A 16,573-nucleotide genomic window follows, 5' to 3' on the forward strand; every position below is an offset into this window, starting at 1 on the left:
CAAGAGAAGATTTTTAAGTTATTTTAATGTAAAAAAAAGTCAAAACCAGATGCAATATAAAAATGATTGTGCATACATGACCTATATCAGATTGCTTGCTATAATGGGAAAGGGGAAGAGAAGGGAGGGAAGTAGAAAAAAATGTGGAAATCAAATCTTAAAAAAAAGATTGTTGAAAACTATCTTTACATGTCAGGAAAAAAATGAAATAAAATTTTTAAATAAAAATAAAAGCAGATGCCGAGTAATTGTCATACCTTTAGAGGAGAAACTGTGTACACTATCCCATGGGGAAGGTATTGGTTTTCCAAATCATTTGTCTTTGTCACAAGGAAAATCTCCCTTTGCTAAAAGGAAGGAGTAAAAAGATTCAAAAAACATTTTATACAAAAATAAAAAATAGAACTTTTAAAAAATTTCATCTTTAAAAAATGAACTTTGGTTTCAGTAAGTTTGGGGTCACTAATAGCACTGAGTAATTTCCCAAAGGCAATTCAGCTTACTACTTTTCCTCTTCAGTACTAGCCCCTGCCCCTAGAACTATATAGCGTCTTTGTAAGATACATGTATTGATACACCAACTTTAAGGATTGTCTATCTGACTTTATATTATGGATCTTCCCCTAAAACAAGGTCTCCTTGTCCTTGTTCTCCTCTTTTCAAGAATTTTATGATACTTGAAGGGTTATTTCTTCCCAGCCCCCACCTGCCTCAAGTTTCCTATCATTTCTATTTTAGTAAGCAGTTTCTCCTTATTGGTGTAACCTAACCCAGGGCTTTATATTCTGTTTACATAGATATGGAAAATAATTCCAGCTTCCTTGTTACAAGCCCTCAAGCCAGCACTGTCAAGTACAGAATAAACAACACAAAGGAATTATAGGAACCCACAACAGTAGAGAATTCTGCTTTTGACCCTCATCTACCCATTTAGGTACAACTCCAAAGGAATTGAATCCCATGACTCCCATCAGAAGAAAACATACTTGGGGGTGTTAGAGAGGAAACTCCCTTCCCTTTGAACTTAGACTATGTGAATGATTCATCATCATCATTATCATGATTTTACATTAGGCAAAAGAATGTTTTCCTGAGAGGCTACATGATTATTCCTTATTCCCAGAGTTCTTAGTACTTTATAGAATGCTGCAGACAGGCATTTCCACCATTTCATGTTGTGGTTTCCCCCTTTGAGGCAACTGTCTCTTGGGCTGAAAATTGAGGCTTAATATCACTTCCTTAGAGAATTATTTGGAAGGTCAAGCCTCAGCTCACCCTGCCCCAGGATCCTAGGTCTTTCTCTCTCTGTCATCTTTTCCTGCTCCCCAGCCCGTTTCAATCGACTAACTTATGATATTCCTGTCTTCCAGTTCTAAAAAACTGGTGAAGAAAAATGATATCCACATTCAGGGGAAAAACTATGGAGTCTGAATGCAGATGAAAGCATACTATTTTCACTATTTACTACTTGTTTTATGACTTGTTTTTTTTTTGTTTTATGTTTTTTTACTATTTTTATTTCCCATGCTTTTTCTTCTTTCTACTTTTGATTTTTCTTTCACAACATGACTTACATGGAAATATGTAAAACATGATTGTACTTGCATAACCTATATCAGCTTACTTATTGTCATTTGGAAAGGGTTAGGGAAGGTTCAGAGGTAGAAAAATGTGGAACTCAAAAACTTAGAAAAAGATAAATGTTAAAAATTATCTTTGCAAGTAATTGGGAAAATAAAATAACATTTAAAAACAGAAATAAAAATAGATATTCCTGTCCTATTTTATAGGCCCACTTCAAAGGGGTGACTCTGATTCACAATATCCTTAAGATAACTCTCCTTAATGACTTCAAGAGAATAGGAGAAACAGTCGACTATTTTCACCTCATCATTCAAGCAATGATGATATGACACGATCATTACCTGGGGATGCTTGCATCTAATTAGGAGACAACAGAGGTAATGGCAAGAATTTCTCAAGGGAAATATTAGTTTAAAATTCACTGTCTCATGGCTGCTTCTTTCTTTACCTTGTTAAAAAAAACCTTACTTGTGAACATTTTTTAGTAACATGTAGACTTCTGCAGCAACCTGGAAATTATAGTCTAGGCTTTTCTTATCCTCCTGAGGCTGGAGAGTCTGGTTATTTCTTCACCCAAAATGAACCATAGCTGCCTCCCTCAAATTTCCCCATCCCAGGTGTTTGGCTAACAGAGATCCTTTAGGTTCCTAAGCAGAGAAATAACATGGTTATATATCATTAATGTAGAAACATCTGCTGGGGAGGATGAATTGGAGAAAGAAGAACCCAGACAAAGTTCCAGATGATAGATTTATCTAACATTAATTTCCCTGCTTCCCAAGTTCTCTTGATCAACCTTTTTCTTGGGGACCTGAGCTTCTGAGTGTGGGGACAGATTACTGTGCTGTTCCTCCCTTCTTCACACCCTGCAAGTAGCACAGTGTCAGGTACATATTAGGGGCTTAATAAATTCATATTAACTAATTGACTGACTATACTATTCTTCCTCAAAGTTGGAATGAAAAAAAATTTTGATGCTTAGAGGAGTTCCCTTGTTAATTCACAGCACTTGTTCTGCCTAACATGCATTTAACTAGATACGTGAAAATTTTTGAACATTTAGAACAAAGAAGTTTCCTAAAACCACAATGATATTATACAACAAGAATACAATAACACTTAAGAATCTCTGGACATGGGAGCGGCTAGGTGGCACAGTGGATAAAGCACTAGCCCTGGAGTCAGGAGTACCTGGGTTCAAATCCGGGCTCAGACACTTAATAATTACCTAGCTGTGTGGCCTTGGGCAAGCCACTTAACCCCATTGCCTTGCAAAAACTAACAAAAATAAAAAGTAACTCTGGACATGGCCCCCTTCTAATGCATCTGGTTAGGAGGTCAGGAGGGTACAATGTCAGGTATGGTACCCACTAAGTCTAAGACACCCAAGTTCCACCTTGCTGGGACATTTTATTCCCTTAAATAGCCAGAAAGTTGTATCATGTAAACCAGGGCCAATAAAGTTTCAGGAGGGCTGCATCAGGGAAATATCAGCTTCTTTCGGGCGTGTTATGAGAATAAATGATAAAATATTTGTGAAGTGCTTTGTAAACTCTAGAATGCGATATAAATGCCAGCTCTGGCATTCTGTGTGCTAAGGTTAATGACCTAGACTTGTTTCATCTTCCCCTTACCAGCTTCATTAATTCTGTTTGATATCTCAAGAAGAGACCTTTACTCTGGCCCTCCTACCTTGGCAGAATGTTGGTACACAGATCAGAGTAAGATTTCATATAGGTAATGTCCTGAGTTAGCATGTTCCCAAGGGTCCCCTATCAATGATGAATTATTTATTGTGCCATATATAATTTAAATTAGAGGCAATATGGCACTACATTCAATCCTGCATCTGACCCATACTGACTATGAGACCATCAACAAGTCACTTAAACTCTTGTTCCTCCAGGCAACCCTCTAAAGACTCTCCTAGAATTCTACAAACTATTGAAATAACAAGTTCAGTCCCCATCCCTACCTACTGCAAAAAAGAGTTTGTGAGCTTCTCAAATGTGGAAAGACAGTGGCCCCTATTTGCCACTATGTTACCCTGCCTCTTGACATAGACTCACTGGGAATTCTAAGACTGCTTCTGTGTAGATTCTTTGGTCACCCTAGGATGAAGCCATTCACTTGGAAGAAGCTCTCCCAAGAATTTAGGCTCCCAGTCCAGTTGATGGACTCTAGCTACTTGTCTCTCAGGAGTTGACTGAGCTTCTGGAACCACATTTTGACCACAGGGTATATTTTATCCTGTAGGTCCTCATGAGGAGGAGAAGTAAGGAGAAGGCATAATGAGTTAGAGGGAGCCAAACCCACAGTGATGTTGTTCTTGGATTTGATTTCTTGGGGCAATTTTTTCCTCCCTCAAAGAAGTCTTCATAGTGTACAAAGAACATTAAGGGTTCAGTCCAGAGTTTCCCATACCAAGGAGGAAGAGGAAAAAAATTGATAGAAATCAAGAAGTCATTTCAGGATAGAAATCCAAATGAAAATAGAAACTTAAGGGAATGCATAGTCTTTCCCTTCTGTCCTCCCACTGCCCTGGCTCCTCTATTTGGGTCCATAGTCCTTATATTGCCAACTAGAGGAAAGTTGGAAGTCAAGCTCCAATTCCCCTCCCCAACCACACATCCTGCTAATATCAAGCTTCATTTCCTCTCATCCATCCTTTAACTTGATGTAGGATACCATCACCACATCAATAGCATCCCTGGGAACTAAAAAACTACAGATAATCTCCTTTTGGATATTTAAACAATGTGTGTTACATAGCATGAGCTTTTATTCCTTGGAAATAAGTAAACACTACAAATCAGGATGACTTATTTTGATTTTCTAGACTTAAGAATGTGTGATGGAGAAAAAGTTAATCAGACTAAACTTTAAGATGTGTCGAGTACATTTTTTTCTAGAATACCAATGGTTAAGCACTCACTGTCATACCATTTTCTTTTTTTTAAGGTAATGGGGTTGAGGGGCAGCTAGGTGGCTCAGTGAATAAAGCACCGGCCTTGGAGTCAGGAGGACCTGGGTTCAAATCTGACCTCAGACACCTAATAATTACCTAGCCATGTGGCCTTGGGCAAGCCACTCAACCCCATTGCCTTGAAAAAAAAATCTAAAAAAACAAAAGGTAATGGGGTTGAGTGACTTGCCAAAAGGCCATACAGCTAGTTAATTATTAAGTGTCTGAGGTCACATTTGAACTCAGGTCCTCCTGACTCCAGGGCCAGTGCTCTATGCACTGTGCCACCCAGTGTACCATTTCTTTTTTGAGATATTGAATAATTTTAATTCTCTGAACCTCAGTTTTATTATCTATAAAATACTATCTATATTATCTATTAATATTATCTATAAAAATAAAAAAATTGGACTAGATAATTGACATTTTATGGTCTTTGATCTCTACAGTCATTTCCCACTATAAAATTCTATAGTTCTGTTAACTCTAAGGGTTATTCTATTCTGGGGCTCACAATCTATGTTCTGTAGTTCTATCATGTGGTCCTTTCCAACTCATCTAATCTGTGATTCTATGGCTGCCCCAAAGAAAAATGACCAACTATGGGCTCATCAAATATTTCACAGGGGAAGGGAGATCAATATCTTGCCAAGAGAAGATGAAATCTCAGGCTTTAAGAGACTTGGTAGGGTTCATATTTCCTCCACAAATAGTCCTAGCCAACACTAGCTTTTAGTGCCCTCTGCTGACTTCCTACATCTCTACTCTTCTAGTTTACAAGATTTATTCTGCTGCTGACATTTCAGATTACACATTTCTGTGTTGGTTAACAAATCTCTCTGAGTCTTACTGGTTCATCAAATTTCTGGCTTCTCTGACAGTCTACCAGATAGAGGCCCAGTCTTCTCCTCCTGAAGAGGAAAGGCTTCAAGAAGAAATCTGGACATACCTGAACAAGTCTCAATGTGATGATTCAGCAGTGGGTAAGCCAAAGAAGAGATGTTTGGGACTTCCAGCCAAGATGGTGGAGAGAAGACAGGCACAGTTCTAAAGTCTCCTGATCTTTCCCCATCTATCATATGAAACAAACCTCTTAAAAGAAATCTGACCCACAAAACTCAGAAAGAAAAGCCAGGAGAAAGAACATCTACCTCAGGATTTGTCTCCCTCAGCAGACTGGACAAATTCAGGCATGTGAGTCTGGGCGCAGAGGGCGGATCAGCCCCGGATCAGCTAGATTAGCAGCTGAATTGGAGCCAGGGAGTCTGAGGGCCCAAGAGCTGGACCTGCTGGATCAGCAGTTGGGGCTAGACAGCCTGGGCTTGAGTCAACTAGGGAACAGGGGCACGCTGACCCTCTGGAGCCTGCCAATAGGGCTGGTGGGGAGAGCTCCCATGCAGGATAGCTGAGGACACACAATCCCTGGGTTCCTCTGGTCTGAGGAACTCTGAGTTCACGCCTCCATTGCTGCTGAGGCCTCTTCCAAAAACAAACGATAGAAGACTACTTCTGCCTCAGGCACAGGTGTGTGAGCAGAAGAAACAGCCCAGCTGACAATTGAGAGAAGAATGACCTCAGGCCAGGGCAAAGCCCAACATTGATTGAAGGCAAAAGGACTCATTAGCTCCAACTCCTCCCTTCAAGCTAAGGGAGAAGGCCTCAATCAAGGTCACAGACACTCCAGAGAAAGCAACCAGCACATCCTACTGGCCAGCCAGAGAAATTGCACTCAGTGAGCAAAGCCTCTAGCAATACCAAGCCCCTGTGAACCAGCCCCTCCCCAACACAAGGTCTTAAAAAAAATGAAGAAGGGTCAGCGGAAAGGTATATCAATAGAAAAAATTCTTGGAAGGGAATGACCCTAACTCAGACCTAGAACCTCTGAGGAGAATATGACTTGGTCTTCAACAAAGAAAGACTTCCTTGAAGAAATAAGGAAGGAGGGGCATCTAGGTGGTGCAGTGGATAGAGCACTGGCCTTGGAGTCAGGAGTACCTGAGTTCAAATCCAGCCTCAGACACTTATTAATTACCTAGCCATGTGGTCTTGGGCAAGCCACTTAACCCCATTGCCTTGAAAAAATCTAAACCCCCCCCAAAAAAACCAAAAACAACAACAACAAAAATAAAGAAGGAGTTTAAAAATCAACTGGAAAATTTGGGAGAGACAATATCTTGCAACAAGAAAACAAATCCTTAAAAAATACAATTGGACAAATACAAAATGAGAATAAATCTCTCAGATCATCAATTGGACTATTGTACAAAATGAGAATAATTCTCTCAGATCCTCAATTGGGCAAATGCAAAAAGAAAATAATTCCCTCAAAACCTCAATTGGTCAAATGGAAAGCTCTTTCAAAAGTAGAATGGACCAATTGGAAAAGGAGTTGCATAAGGTCAATGAAGAAAACTCCTCTCTAAAAAATAGAATGGAGAGTCTGCAGAAACTAATGACTCCATGAGACAGCAAGAGCCAGTTGAACAAAACCAAGAAATGGAAAAAAATAGAAGAAAATGTAAAATACCTTATCAGCAAAACCACTGACCTTGAGAATAGGTTGAGGAGGGGCAACCTGAAAATTACTGGATTTCCTGAGAACGTTGAAGAGAGAAAAAGCCTGGACTTAATATTACAGGATCTAGTGATGGAAAACTGCCCTGATATCATGGAACCAGAGGACAAAGTAGATATTGAAAGAATACATCGTTCCCCTCCAGAAAAAGATCCTAAAATGAAAACACCAAGGAATGTTGTAGCCAAATTCCAGAACTATCAGATAAAAGAGAAAATCCTGCAAGCAGCCAGAAAGAAACAATTTAAATATCAAGGAGCCACAGTAAAGATTATGCAGGACCTGGTTGCATCAAAATTAAGGGATCAAAGGGCCTGGAACAAGATATTTCAAAGAGCAAGGGATATCAGAATGCAGCCAAGAATCCACTATCCTGCAAAGCTAAGCCTTCTCTTCCAGGGGAAAAAAATGGACATTTAATGAAATGGAAGAATTCCAAAAATTCTTGATGAAAAGACCACAGCTAAATAGGAAATTTGGTCATCAAACAGGAGGTTCAAGAGACACATGAAAAGGTTAAAAGGGGGGGGCAGTTAAAAAATTGCTATCCAGTAAGTTGAAACTGGCTATATTCCAGCATGGGGGAAAAAGATTCTCATAAATCTTGAGAATTGTAACTCTATTAGAATATGCCTAGCCAGAAGTGATGGACATTCATGACCTTTCCATGAGACTGCTATCCAATGAGATGTAACTGGCTTTAACCCCACTTGGGAGAAAGACTCTAATAACTCAGGAATTTTAACTCTATTAGACAGAATGTACATAGCTAGAAGTGACATATACTCAGAATTTTCTATGACTCAGATAGAACGATCTCAAAAACACTACCTCCTTAAAAAGGGGGACAGGAAGGAGATGGGAGGAGGGAGGGGATTGAATGGGGTAAATCCCATTACACTAAGAGGTACAAAATACCTATGGTAATTAGAGGGGAAGAAGGGAGGAGATGAGAAATACCTGAATCTTCTTCTCATCAGACTTGGCTTAAAGTCAACTTACACATATTTAGTTAACTTAAAAAAACATCTAACCTTTCAAGGATTAAAAGGGGGAAAAGGGGAGGGGGGATGGAGAAAGGGAAGGGGAGTGGGGGGAAAAGGGGAAATAACAAAAGGAAGGGAAGGAAAAAGGGAAAGGGGAAAGAAAGGGGAGGGTGTGATATAGGAGGACAAATACACTGAAGGGGGTGGTATTCAGAAAAAAAATACTGGGGAATATGGATAAAGGGGAGAGAAGGGGGAAAAATACAAACAGAGGGAAGATAGCATGGACGGTAATAAAGAATTAGTAATCATAACCTTGAATGTGAATGGGATGAACTCTCCCTTAAAACGTAAGCAAATAGCAGAGTGGATAAAAAACCAGAATCCCACAATATGCTGCTTACAAGAAACTCATTTGAAGCAGAGAGATACATATAGAGCAAAGGTAAAAGGTTGGAGCAAAATATATTTTGCTTCAACTGAAGTAAAAAAAGCAGGGGTAGCAATCCTTATCTCAGACAAAGCAGCAGCAAAAATAGTATTAAAAGAGATAAGGAAGGAAACTTTATCCTCCTAAAAGGTACCATAGACAATAAAATCATTTCAATATTGAATATATATGCACCCAGTGGGACAGCACCCAAATTCTTAGAGGAGAAGCTGAAAGAACTACAGGAAGACATAGCAAAACTCTACTAGTGGGAGGCGGCTAGGTGGCATAGTGGATAAAGCACTGGCCTTGGAGTCAGGAGTACCTGGGTTCAAATCCGGTCTCAGACACTTAATAATTACTTAGCTGTGTGGCCCTGGGCAAGCCACTTAACCCCGTTTGCCTTGCAAAAATCTAAAAAAAAAAACTCTACTAGTGGGAGACCTCAAACTCTTGAATCATAAAATAAACAAGAAAGAAGTAAAGGAGGTAAATAGATAATTAGGAAAATTAGATATGGTAGGCTTATGGAGGAAACTGAATGGAGACAGAAAAGAATATACCTTTTTCTCTGCAGTACATGGAACTTATACAAAAATTGACCATGTACTAGGACATAAAAACCTAATGATCAACTGCAGAAAGGCAGAAATAATAAATACATCTTTCTCAGATCACAATGCAATAAAAGTCATATGCAATACTGGGCCAAGGAGATATAGACCCAGAACAAATTGGAAACTGAATAACCTTATTTTAAAAAATGAGTGGACCAAAAAACATTATAGAAAGAATTAATCATTTTATCCTAGATAATGATAATAATGAAACAGCATACCAAAACCTATGGGATTCATTCAAAGCGACTCTCAGGGGATATATTATAGCTCTAAATGCTTACATGAATAAATTGGAAAAGAGGAAATCAATGAACTAAACATGCAACTAAAAAAATTAGGGAAAGAACAAATCAAAAATCCCCAATTAAATACTAAATTAGAAATTCTAAAAATTAAAGGAGAAATTAATAAAATTGAAAGCAAAAAAACTATTGAATTAATAAATAAAACCAAAAGTTGGTATTATGAAAAATAATAAAATTGATAAACCTCTGGTCAATCTGATTAAAAAAAAGAAAGAAGAAAACCAAATTGCTAGTATCATAAATGAAAAAGGTGAACTTGCCACCAATGAGGAGGAAATTAAAGTAATAATTCAAAATTATTTTGCCCAACTCTATGCCAATAAATTTGATAATATAAGTGAAATGGATGAATATTTGCAAAAATATAAGTTGCCCAGGTTAAATGAAGAAGAGATTAAATACCTAAACAACCCTATCTCAGAAAAAGAAATTCAACAAGGCATTATTGAACTCCCTAAAAAAAAAATCTCCAGGGCCTGATGGATTCACAAGTGAATTCTGCCAAACATTTAAGGAACAATTGGTTCCAATTCTATATAAATTCTTTGGAAAAATAGGGCAAGATGGCACTCTGCCTAACTCTTTCTATGAAACCAATATGGTGCTGTTACCTAAACCAGGAAGAGTTAAAACAGAGAAAAAAAATTATAGGCCTATTTCCCTGATGAATATAGATGCAAAAATCCTAAATAAAATCTTAGCAAAATGATTACAACAAGTTATCACTAGGATAATACATTTGATCAAGTAGGATTTATTCCAGGAATGCAGGGTTGGTTCAATATTAGGAAAACTGTTAGTATACTCAATTATATCAACAACAAACCCATCAGAAATCATATGATCATATCAATAGATGCTGAAAAGGCTTTTGACAAAATACAACATCCATTCCTATTAAAAACACTAGAGAGTGTAGGAATAAATGGACTGTTCCTTAAAATAATTATCAGTATCTATCTGAAACCACCAACAAGCATTATATTCAATGGGGAGAAGCTAGAGGCATTCCCAATAAGATCAGGGGTGAAATAAGGGTTCCCATTATCACCACTACTATTCAATATTGTATTAGAAATGTTAGCTTCAGCAATTAGAGAAGAAAAAGAAATTGAAGGAATTAGAATTGAGAAGGAAGAGACAAAACTCTCTTTGCAGATGACATGATGGTCTACCTAGAGAATCCCAAGAAACCATCCAAAAAACTACTGGAAACAATTAGCAATTTTAACAAAGTTGCAGGTTATAACATAAACCCTCATAAATCCTCAACTTTTCTATATATGTCTAGCAAGATACAGCAGAAGAGCTAGAAAGAGAAATCCCATTCAAAGTAACCTCAGACAATATAAAATACTTGGGAGTCTATTTGCCAAGACAGACTCAGAATCTTTTTGAAAACTATAATTGTTTTATAATTAAACACTTCTCACACAAATTAAATCAGATTTAAATAACTGGGCAAATATCAACTGCTCATGGATAGGAGAGCTAATATAATAAAAATGACAATTATACCCAAACTAAACTATCTGTTTAGTGCCCTGCCAATCAAAATTCCAAAAAATTACTTTCATGAGTTAGAAAAAATTGTAAGTAAATTCATATGGAGAAATAAAAAGTCAAGAATTGCCAGGAGCTTAATGAAAAAAAAGTGCAACAGATGGTGGCTTAGCCCTACCTGATCTAAAATTATGTTATAAAGCATCAATCATCAAAACTGTTTGGTATTGGCTAAGAAATAGAGTAGTGGACCAGTGGAATAGACTAGGTGTAAAAGCAGGAGGTGATTATAGTAAGCTGCTGTTTGATAAACCCAAAGAGTCCAGCTATTGGGATTAAAAACTCCCTCTTTGATAAAAATTGTTGGGATAATTGGAAGTTAGTATGGAAGAAATTAAGATTAGACCAACACCTAACACCCTTTACCAAGATAAGATCCAAATGGTTACAGGACTTAGACATAAAAATCATACTATAAGCAAATTAGAAGATCAAGGACTAGTTTACCTGTCAGATCTATGGAAAGGGGAGCAGTTTATGACTAAGGAAGAGTTGGAGAACATCACCAAAAACCAATTAGATGATTTCAATTACATTAAATTAAAAAGCTTTTGCACAGATAAAACCACTGTAACCAAGATCAAAAGAAATGTAGTAAATTGGGAAACAATCTTTACAACTTATGATTCTGACAAAGGACTCATTTCTAAAATATACAGAGAACTGAATCATATTTTTAAAACAAAAAGCCATTCCCCAATTGACAAATGGTCAAAGGATATGCAAAGGCAATTTATAGATGAGGAAATGAAAGCAATCCATAGCCTTATGAAAAATTCTCTAAATCATTAATTATTAGAGAAATGCAAATTAAAGCTTCTCTGAGGTACCACCTCACACCTCTCAGATTGGCCAATATGACTAGAAAGGATAATGATCATTGTTGGAAGGGTTGTGGGAAATCTAGGACACTATTACACTGTTGGTGGATCTGTGAACTCATCCAACCCTTCTGGAGAGCTATTTGAAACTATGCCCAAAGGGCAACAAAAATGTGCATACCCTTTGACCCAGCAATACCACTACTGGGTCTATACCCTGAAGAGATGATGAAAAAGATTAAAAACATTACTTGTACAAAAATATTCATAGCAGCCCTGTTTGTGGTGGCAAAGAATTGGAAATCAAGGAAATGTCCTTCAATTGGGGAATGGCTTAGCAAACTGTGGTATATGCATGTCATGGAACACTATTGTTCTATTAGAAACCAGGAGGGATGGGATTTCAGGGAAGCCTGGAGGGATTTGCATGAACTGATGCTGAGTGAGATGAGCAGAACCAGAAAAACCCTGTACACCCTAACAACAGCATGGGGGTGATGATCAACCTTGAAGAACTCGCTCATTCCATCAGTGCAACAATTGGGAACAATTTGGGGCTGTCTGCAAAGGAGAGTGCCATCTGTATCCAGATAAGGAGCTGTGGAGTTTGAACAAAGTTCAAGGACTATTCCCTTTAATTTAGGATAAAACCAGATATCTTATTGTCCAATCTTGTTACCTCTTAGATTTCTTGTCTCTTCTTTAAGGATGTGATTTCTCTCTGATCACACTCAATCTGGATCAATGTACAACATGGAAACAAAATAAAAAATGACAGATTGCTTTCCATGGGGGGTGGGGGGGGGAGTAAGATTGGGGGAAAACTGTAAAACTCAAATAACATCTTTAATAAAAATAAATTTAAAAAATAAAATAAAAGAATAGGAAAAAATCCTTGGGGATTTGCATCTAACCTTTTAGACAGTAATATAAGAATTTAGTGTTCCAACAGTACAAATTGCAAAGCCATTCACACCTTCTGGTAATGGAAATGATCCACAAGAAGACTACTTAACATGCTATGGGGCTGCCTCCAGATCTCTTGATAGTATATATGTTTCAGTAGAGCTCAAAGGCTCCATGAATCCAGTAATCCCTTTTATTATTTCTACACTTACTCTTTTTGGTTCAATATCTTTTATGATGTTTCCCTAGCACAATTCTTTATTGGCAACCTTTTGCAGTGTATTTACACCCCTCCTGAATCTTTTCATTGCCTTTTGTATACCTTCCAACTCTCGTTGGGAATCATAGTATTCTGTGCTTTGACTCTATATTGCATCACAAGAAGACAAACTATTTTACTGTAAACAAAAAGAAAAGTGAAATTAGAGGCAATATGGAAATATGTTAAACATTATTGTTCATATCTGACTTATTTCAGATTAATTGTCCTGGGGAGGGGAGGGAAGGAAGAAAGATAGAAAAATGTGGAAATTAAAAACCATCTAAAAAGCTACTAGAAATAATTAGCAACTTCAGCAAAGTCTCAGGATATAAAATAAACCCTCATAAATCCTCAACAACTCTATATATGGCTAACAAGATCCAGCAGAAAGAGGTAGAAAGAGAAATCCCATTCAAAGTAATCTCAGACAGTGACCTGTCTAGGATCACACAGCTAATAAGTAAGTGTCAGGGGGGCAGATTAGAGCTAGGAAGGATGAGTGCTTCATGATCCTAGACTGGACACTATTCACAGCACCACCTAGCTGCCCCTCTGAAGTATTTCCTTTTCCCAGGTAAGGAAAGTGATTCAGAGAGTGATATTGAAAAACTGTTGTTTTTTTTTAACATTTTGACCCTAAAGCATTTCTAGTGTTAACCAAGATAGATTTAAGGGAGATGTTGGTCAAATTACAGTTTCAGATCTTGACTGCTACTGATTTTTTGTGTGACCTGGGACAAGTACTTCACCTCTCTGAACATCAATATGATTTTGGTTGTTGTCCTTCATAATAGAAGAAGACCAAAATATCAAGTGAATGATCACATGACATACACATGATTTTAATTAAAGTGAGGCAGTGTTTTGTAAAGATACTTTTCACTGCCTCTTCTAGAACCATTTTATTAACCCAATGGTCTAATAGTATAGAAAACAGGACTTCTGGTGTTGGTCTAGATACAAGACCATCTTGGTCTTCTAAATGTAGGTCTTTTCCATGTCATTGAAGTACCTCTGCATTATGGTAATGTCAAGGCTTATGGGTTTTGGGATAGCGACATTCAAAGTTCCACAACTGGATCTCTTTGAATTCTTAGCCAATCATATTCATCTCCCATGCTGGATGACAAATCTTTGTCAATAAGTATAGCCAAAGCATGGAACTATGGCTTCACTCATACTAGGCAACATATCATCATTATGGTAAAATTATCCTAATCTGTTTCTCAATGGTCTATTTTATTCAGTTTTGCAACTATACTCTCCCCAGAACCCAAAGACTTTGGTTTCCTAGAAGCTACCTGGGAGTCACTAGTCAGCATCTTTTACATATAAACTGAGGGTGTTAGATTATACACTATCTAAGGTCTCTTCTCCATTTAATGTGATGATTTATGGCTCCAGGTGCTTCTCTATATTCCAGAAAAACTGAGAGGTGTTGGCTGCTGCCATGGGTTGAGGAAAGACAATGACCTTTGGATAAGAGGGACTTCAAGGCAAGTAAGTCCTTATCCTGGTAGGATTGGGGGAGGGGTCTCAGGTGACTGGTGCAGAATTTTTGGCTATTGTAAAAAGGTGCTGACACACTCAAATAGTTCAGGAAAGGTTAGGGAAAGAAGGGATAATTTCTTAGTTATTCTTTTCACTTCTTAACTTTCCCCATCATAGTTTTGATATATTACAGGGCTGCATAAGAAATTAAATGGGAATGGGGGTGTGGGGAGTATTGTGAAAACCAGAGATGATATACAAAGGCTAGTAGATGACACAGAAAAAGTTTAGAAACTCAGGAATGCATAAAATATATTTAGTCTTACATAATATCAACATATTTTATCTTTTAATACCATATTAATGTAGATTCTCCGATATGACCAAAATATTTTGTGCAAATTTCCCAGATACTATGCTTCTAGTCCCTGTGATATGGAAGAAATAACTAAATCAGAGAAGACATCTGGAAGAAGTGGTAGCTGTCTTGAGTCCTAATGAATGGTAAGTATTTCAACAGATAAGGTGCAGAAAAGGTTCAGAGAATAGTAGAAACAAAGGGATGGAGAAGATAGAGGAGCATAACACTTGAAGAATCAAAGTAGTGTATAGGAAGGAATTCACATTGGTTCTTTTTTTAAAAAATGTCTTTGGTTTTCCCCTGATTTTCCTGCTTGGTTCACCCTGGCAGGGATCCTAGGAGACAAGAGGGATCTGCCTTTTTATGAGAAGTCTAAGTAGCAAAAGGCCCAATATTTCCTTCTATTCTATTTATGTATGAGGTACATTCCAAACTCAGAACTTCTAAGTCATTCTTCTCATCTTATCTGTACTCTTTCCTTTCCTAATACTGTCTATCCTTCAAGGTTCAAATCCTATTCCAACTTGCAGTATACTCCTCCCCACCCCAGTAAATCATCCTTAACTACTGCACCAATATGCACAGGATGTCTGCCTTCCCTGAACACCTGCAGCTATATATTATGACACTCAAAATTTGACTCTGTTTCCCATGTATGATGAACTCTGCTTTCATTTTTAGACAAGTATTTCATTAGCTTTTCCTGATACCTAGAATTCCCTGTCCCTTCCATTGCCACTTCTTATAATCACTAGTTTCTAACAGTTTATACCATCCTGAAACAGTTGAATGATATGATTGTTTCTGAAGTTGAAAAGTCAATAATTGCAATTGATGGCTAGAGGTGAATTTGACTGAAATTGACTTATTGCAATACATTGTTAAATTCTTGAAATGTCTTTGTTAATAAATTATATAGTTGGTGAACTGATATTTTTTTAAGTCTATGAGAAAAAGAGAATTTGAAAGAGAGGAAAATTTATGGGAAAAGAGTTTTTCTAGTTTATTTTACAGTGTTAGAGACTTAGAATTAATTGATGAGAGAAATTATACATTTCTATTAATTCATGAGAATATATCAGAATATATATATATGTATATATATATATATATATATAAAACATATGTATTTCAGTGACCTTAACACTCATGATGAAAGTTAATAAGATAATGAATCAAATAATAGACTGAGGGGTGAGATTTTGGTATAATTATCATCTAGTATAGTATACCACTCAAACCCATCTAGGATGCATGAGGGGTCACTGGCATCCCTAATCCCTGCTATACCTCTACATGATGTCTCTCCTAGCTGCAAATTCTTTTGAGAACAGGAGTATTTCATTTTTTTTCTTTTCCTTTCCTTCTTTCCCTAGCACCTAGAACTATTGATACACAATAGCATAAATGCTTACTGATTGATTTTTTGATTGATCTAGCAATGGCAACCAGTAAAGGACCCTGAAGAGCTGAAGTCCGGCAGATAGTAATAGAGAGAATATCTTGACAACCATACCTCATAGAGATAATATAGCAATACAACAGTAAACAAAGAGTGGAGATGTAATGCCTAAAATAGTAACATCCTGCCCAACATGGGCATATTAAGTTTATCAAAGAACAATGGAAAGTGTTCCACCAGAAGATATAAGCACCTCTATAGTGTCAGAAATATGAGTCACATTAAATACATATGTTCCCTAG

At 37.2% G+C, this 16,573-nt stretch overlaps 1 protein-coding gene and 1 long non-coding RNA gene across 2 annotated transcripts in view; one reads left to right on the forward strand and one right to left on the reverse strand.

Annotated features, from left to right (window-relative positions):
• Positions 1-16,573, reverse strand: part of LOC141506406 (uncharacterized) — a 110,727-nt gene that overhangs the window by 25,440 nt on the left and 68,714 nt on the right. The window lies entirely within an intron of this gene.
• EXOC3L4 (exocyst complex component 3 like 4) overlaps positions 12,688-16,573 on the forward strand; it is an 81,962-nt gene continuing 78,076 nt past the window's right edge. The window contains exons 1-2 of the mRNA XM_074213162.1: positions 12,688-14,517; positions 14,919-15,012. Of these exons, the coding sequence (XP_074069263.1) occupies positions 15,006-15,012 (7 nt within the window). The 5' untranslated portion in view covers positions 12,688-14,517; positions 14,919-15,005. The remainder of the gene's footprint in view (positions 14,518-14,918; positions 15,013-16,573) is intronic.

Source organism: Macrotis lagotis, chromosome 1 (assembly GCF_037893015.1).
Source record: "Macrotis lagotis isolate mMagLag1 chromosome 1, bilby.v1.9.chrom.fasta, whole genome shotgun sequence".
Lineage (NCBI taxonomy): Eukaryota > Metazoa > Chordata > Mammalia > Peramelemorphia > Peramelidae > Macrotis > Macrotis lagotis.